The sequence below is a fragment of the Solanum lycopersicum genome, chromosome 1 (genome assembly GCF_036512215.1).
Source record: "Solanum lycopersicum chromosome 1, SLM_r2.1".
NCBI lineage: Eukaryota > Viridiplantae > Streptophyta > Magnoliopsida > Solanales > Solanaceae > Solanum > Solanum lycopersicum.
In genome coordinates, this window is record NC_090800.1 from 71,064,919 (window position 1) to 71,071,045 (window position 6,127).

Consider the following 6,127-nt stretch of genomic DNA (forward strand, 5'->3'; position numbering starts at 1 on the left):
GCCCCTGTGGAAGTTCTGATTGTGGTACGATACCCCAGCAATGCGAAAGGTAGCTTTTCCTGCCAGTGTTTGTGATTATCGATCATCTTGCGCAATATTCTTTTGATGTTTTTGTTTGCCGCCTCAACAGCCCCATTCATCTGTGGCCTGTATGCTGTAGAGTTTCGATGACTGATCTTGAACTTCTCACACATTGATCTCATCAAGTCACTGTTTAGGTTGGTGCCGTTGTCGGTGATGATTGACTCAGGAATTCCAAACCTACAAATAATGTTGTTTTTGACAAAGTCATCCACAACTTTCTTTGTCACTGATTTATGGGAGGTGGCCTCAACCCACTGGTGAAATAGTCAATTGCGACAAGAATGAATTTGTGCCCGTTGGATGCTGTTGGCTCGATTGGACCAATGACATCCATGCCCCATGCTGCGAACGACCAAGGTGAACTAGTGACATGGAGTTCGTTGGGAGGTACTCGAATCATATCTGCGTGAGTCTGACATTGATGACATTTTTGGACGTAGCAAATGCAGTCTGTCTCCATAGTTAGCCAATAATATCCCGATCTCAGAATCTTCTTTGCTAATGTAAAACTATTCATGTGAGGGCCACAGGTGCCTGCATGTATCTCTTCGACCAGCCTGCGAGCCTTTCTTGCTTCGACGCATCTTAGCAGTCCCAAATCGGGAGTTCTCCTATAGAGGATTTTCCCACTTAAAAAGAATTGGGTTGCTAACCTTCGAATTGTATGCTTTTCTACACTTGTTGCATCTTCTGTGTATTCACCACTCTTCAAATATCTTCTAATGTCATCGTACCAGGGCTTTCCATCAGGCTCTTCCTCAACATGGAAACAATAAGTTGGTTGTTCATGTATATGAATGTGAATAGGATCGATGTAATTGTGATCAGGGTGTCGAATCATAGAAGACAGAGTGGCTAAGGCGTCTGCGAATTCATTTTGGACCCTTGGTACATGTCTAAATTCTGTTTTGACAAACCTTTTACATAGCCTATGCACGCATTCAAAATATGGTAACAACTTTCAATTTTTGTTGCCCAATCACCTCGAACCTGATGGATCAATAGGTCTGAATCCCCTATTATTAGCATTTCCGGGACATCCAAGTCGATCGCCCGTCGGAGACCTAGTATGCAGGCTTCGTATTCGGCCATATTATTTGAGCAAAGGAATCTGAGTTTTGCTGATACTGGATAATGTTGCCCAGTGGGTAAGATCAAAACAGCCCCGATGCCGGTTCCATTCAGATTTTTAGCTCCATCAAAGAACATTCTCCATCCATCATATTCTTCAGAAACATCCTCTCCCACAAAGGCCACCTCTTCATCTGGGAAGTAAGTTTTCAACGGCCTATAATCATCATCCACGGGATTCTCTGCCATGTGGTCTGCTAATGCTTGTGCTTTCACTGCTTTTTGTGTGACATACACTATGTCAAATTCACTCAACAATATCTGCCATTTTGCCAGTTTACCTGTGGGCATGGGCTTTTGAAAGATATACTTCAAAGGATCCATCCTTAAAATCAGATAAGTAGTATGAGATGAAAGGTAATGTCGTAACTTTTGGGCAACCCATGTTAGAGCACAACAGGTACGCTCTAGTAGAGAGTATCGAGCTTCGCACGATGTGAACTTCTTGCTCATATAATATATTGCCTGCTCCTTCCTCCCTGTTTCATCGTGTTGTCCCAAGATACAACTGAAAGCATTATCCAATACTGAAATATACAGGAGGATTGGATAGATAGTCTTTGATCTTGTCAAATGCCTGTTGACATTCACTTGTCCATTTCACTGCAGCATCCTTTTTAACAGCTTGAAAATAGGTTCACAGATGACAATAGACTAAGCAATGAAACGACTGATGTAGTTAAGTCACCCTAAGAAACTCATTACCTCCTTCTTGCTCTTTGGTGGGGGAAGATCACGAATGGCTTTGATCTTCGACGGTTCCAATTCTATACCTCGACGACTGACAATGAAAACTAAAAGCCTTCCAGCAGGCACACCAAAGACACATTTTGCCGGATTCAGTTTCAGATTGTACTTATGTAGCCTGGCAAAGAATTTCCGTAAATCCTCCAAATGATTTGAACTTTCCTTTGATTTGATAATGACATCATCCACATAAACATCAATTTCCTTATGGATCATGTCATGAAACAAAGTAGTCATCGCCCTCATGTACATAGCCCCAGCATTCTTTAGTCCAAAAGGCATCACCTTGTAGTTATAGATGCCCCACGGCGTGATGAAGGCAGTTTTCTCAGAGTCGTCTTTGTGCATCTCAATTTGATGGTAGCCGGCAAAGCAGTCCACAAATGACTGAGTTTCGTGCTTAGCACAATTGTCAATCAGTATGTGTATGTTTGGTAATGGAAAGTTATCTTTAGGGCTAGCTTTATTAAGATCTCGGTAATCCACGCAAACTCTGACCTTGCCGTCTTTCTTGGGCATTGGAACGACATTTGCAAGCCAAGTTGGGTATTCTGTCACTTGGAGTATCCCAGCATCTAATTGTGTTGATACTTCTTCTTTGATTTTCAGACTCATCTCGGGCTTGTATTTTCTCAACTTCTGTTTTATCGGAGGACATGCTGGATCAGTGGCAGTCGATGGGCTACGATTGAAGTACTTAGCCCTGTCATGTCTGCGTAGGACCACGCGAAAATATCCTTATTCTCTATGAGAAACTCGGTGTACTCTTTCTTGTCTTCTTTTGTCATGTGGATGCTTACCCAGGTTTCTTGTATCACCTCTGCATTTCCCAAATTCACCACTTCTGTCTCTACCAAATTTGGATTGGGTTTTTCCTCGAACTCCTCAAACCTTTTGATTAACTCCTCGGGAACCTCATTGTCTTCGACTTCTTCTAAGTCATTAATGTTAAGTTGAGCAGTCTCATTGTATGCTATAGTCTCAGATTCGACATTTTTATAATGAATTTTGCTGGTGAGAAAAAAAGTAGCAAAAATTAAATATAAGACAAAAAATGGGGAAAAGAACTTTATTCATAAAGATTTGAAAATTTCATAAGTCCTCATTCGAAAGCAATACAGGGGATGGGAATTAAAACGTTTATTAAAACTCTTTTATTAAAACTTGATAGAAAAACATCTTCCAAGGCTACCCAGATGCTCGACGAGGTCTGGATGGAGTCAAGGTCCAGTTGCTGACGCTGATCTTTGCTTCCTTGCTTCCACTAGGGCCCCCTTTCTCCTCCTCGTTGATCACGACGTTGCAAACTTTCCCCTCTTCTTTGGTTAGTGATAACCCCTTCAAGTCGTCTGAGATCTCATCAATACTTCCTCCCATGAAATCTGCTGATCGAAATGATTGATACAATGGCGGTATGGGTTTCTTCAATGGATAGTAGTACCCATCTCTAGGTGGTCGCCAATCGAGCCATTCTTCGGTGGTGTACTTATACCCCAAACCAAAAGTGGTGGAATGTCGAACAGGCTGTATAGGTTCGACTATCCCTTGTAATTCAGCCCCCAAACCTTTCCCAAGCTTGAAACCGAACCAGGCCATCATATCTATGATTTTTTGACTGAACCAAGGTTGCAACTCAATATTACCAACAAGCTCCACTGTATGGTACATTTCGCCATCCATGTTCTCTCTTCCTTCAATCGTGTATACAGGATGCCCCTTTTCCCCATGGACTACAGCCTCTTCGTAATCCCATTCGAACTTCAGGCATTGGTGATGAGTAGATGGAACCGCTCCAGCCATATGAATCCATGGACGACCCAACAATAAGTTGTACGATGAAGGGATGTCCAAAATTTGGAAAGCTATGGGGAAAGTTACGGGACCAATGAGCATGTCCAAGGTTATCTCCCCAATAGTGCCTCTCTGAGAGCCGTCAAATGCCCTCACATTCATCTTCCATGTCTGAATTTTTGCACTATCCACACCCGGCCTTGTCAGTGTGCTCAGAGGGCAAATGTTTAAACCTGAACCTGCATCAACTAATGCTTTGTTTATCACCTTATCCTAATACTGAACCGAAATGTACAAAGCTTTATTGTGAGTGTTTCCTTCGATTGGCAGCTCATCTTTGTGAAAAGATATTTTGTAAGCCTCAAAGACCTGCCCCACCATTTGGGATACCTCTCCATGAGTGATGTTAGATGGGACATAAGCTTCACCAAGGATCTTCAGAAGGGCATCTCGATGAGTTTCGGAAGATTGCAGTAACTCCAGAATTGATATTTGGGAAGGGGTTTTACTCAGCTGCTCAATGACAGAGTATTCTTTAGCTTTAACCTTTTTCCAAATACTTTGATCCTCAAGCTCTACGACTGGTGCTTTGGATTTGCTAGAGCTTCCCTGAACCAAATTTTTAGAAGTGTAAATTCTTCCAGATCTGGTGACCCCTGTTGCAACATCTGTCTCTTCCACATTTGTTTCTTTTTTGTTGTAATCCCAAGGTACAGCATGTGTGTCACATTGTATTGGGGAGGATGCCTTATAGACAGCAAACGGTGATCTGGGTGCAGCAACTTCTACTTCAAATGGGGCGAGTCCTTGCACTATTAGTGGTGCTTGGGCAGTGGTAGACATGGCTTCTTCTGTTTCGACGGCCCAGATAGATTCTTCCAATCCCAGACATCACCAGCTTCCACCATGTTGACTTGATGGTTAGGGAGAGGATTATTCGCAACATTCGGTGTAGGATCCTTCAGTTGGATGGTTTTTGTATCAATCAACATTTGAACTTTATCCTTAAGGGCTCTGCAAACTTCAGTGGTGTGGCCCTTCATCCCAGAATGGTAGGCGCAGACCTTGTTAGGGTCGTACCATTTCGCGCAAACATCCACACGTAATGCAGGAATTGGAGAGACGTACCCAGCCTGTTTCAATCTCTCATAAAGTTGTGCTATGGGTTCAGCCAAAGGGGTATAGGTTTTTGTAGGTCTTCTTTCATAGGAAGGTTTGTTTCGGTAATTTGGTGTTTGAGTAGGTGGTGGAGTTTGGAAGTGTGTTGGTTGAACATTATAGACAGGATATGAGGTATGCAAATATTGAGGAGGAGCGTTTTGGTAATATATTTGCATGGGTTGGGGAGATATAGGGGGTGGAGCTGAGGGATGTTGAGGGTATGGGGATAGTGGTGGGTTTATTGTCTTATGCCTAAAAGGCGTTCTAGTTCCATGAGCCATCATTACAGAACCTGTTTTCTTTCGACTCTCTGTCATTCCACCAGATGCAGAGCCTTGTTGGTTGCTTGTAAAGCCTCCAAGTTGATGATAGTCCCATTCTTTATGCCTTCTTCAATTCTTTCGCCTAGTTTGATGATTTCAGCGAAACTCTTTTCAGCCACCAGCATCATTCGGTCATAGTATTGTGGTTCTTGGGCACGGATGAAATAGTCTTTCATTTTAGATTCTTCCATAGGGGCTCTGGCCCTAGCCGCCTCAGACCTCCATCTTATGGCATATTCTCTGAAGGATTCAGTTGGTTTCTTCTTCAGATTTTGAATGTAAAATCAATCAGGTGCGTTTTCAAAATTAAAACCAAACCTATTCATGAAGTTAGTTGCCATATCAACCCATTTTATCCATTTCCGCGAGTCTTGCTCAATGTACCATGATAGGGCCTCCCCAGTAAGACTCCTCATGAACAACTTCATGAGTATCCTCTCATCTCTCCCTACCCCTACAAGTTTGTCACAATACATTCGTAGGTGGGCTTTAGGATTCCCAATGCCATTGAACGTCTCAAATTTTGGGAGCTTGTAACCCTCGGGCAGTTCTACATCAGGATGCATGCACAGATCCTCACAGCTCAATCCTCCCAACTTCTTGTTTCCTTCGACGTGTTGTACCTTGTTGGTCAAGTTGTCTAATCTCTCAGTCAGGGTTTTTATTAGGAGATCTTTCTGATGGGGCTCTGATTCATGGAGGTCATGGGTCAGAGGGCAGTTTCAACGTATATGGGATTGGGATTGTTGTTCCCAAAAGTATATGGGATATTTGCGTTTGGGGTTGTCTCTGGGAAGGTTGGTTTGGTATGTTGGTAATAGTGGTGAAATGGAACTTGGGTATTTTGGGCGTGGGGTGGTGGAAAGGTATTTGGACGAGTGGGTTCAGGT

At 42.9% G+C, this 6,127-nt stretch overlaps 1 protein-coding gene across 1 annotated transcript; it reads right to left on the reverse strand.

The window, feature by feature from the left end:
- Positions 1-1,732: 1,732 nt before the first annotated feature.
- On the reverse strand, positions 1,733-5,195 carry LOC112940681 (uncharacterized). Its single transcript, XM_069294756.1, has 6 exons — positions 4,649-5,195; positions 4,144-4,604; positions 3,155-4,026; positions 2,728-2,973; positions 1,921-2,674; positions 1,733-1,828 (listed from the first exon to the last, which is right to left on the reverse strand). Exons 1-6 carry the CDS (start codon positions 5,193-5,195, stop codon positions 1,733-1,735), a joined length of 2,976 nt encoding a protein of 991 aa, XP_069150857.1.
- Between the last annotated feature and the right edge of the window lie 932 nt (positions 5,196-6,127).

Excerpts from the sequence above, each read along its gene's own strand:
- LOC112940681 (XM_069294756.1), bottom strand. The coding sequence starts at position 5,195 with ATGGCTCATGGAACTAGAACGCCTTTTAGGCATAAGACAATAAACCCA. Across the intron at positions 4,605-4,648 it reads AGTCAACATGGTGGAAGCTG|AAGAAGCCATGTCTACCACT; the intron begins GTGATGTCTGGG and ends CCGTCGAAACAG. Across the intron at positions 4,027-4,143 it reads CTAACATCACTCATGGAGAG|GATAAGGTGATAAACAAAGC; the intron begins GTATCCCAAATG and ends GTTCAGTATTAG.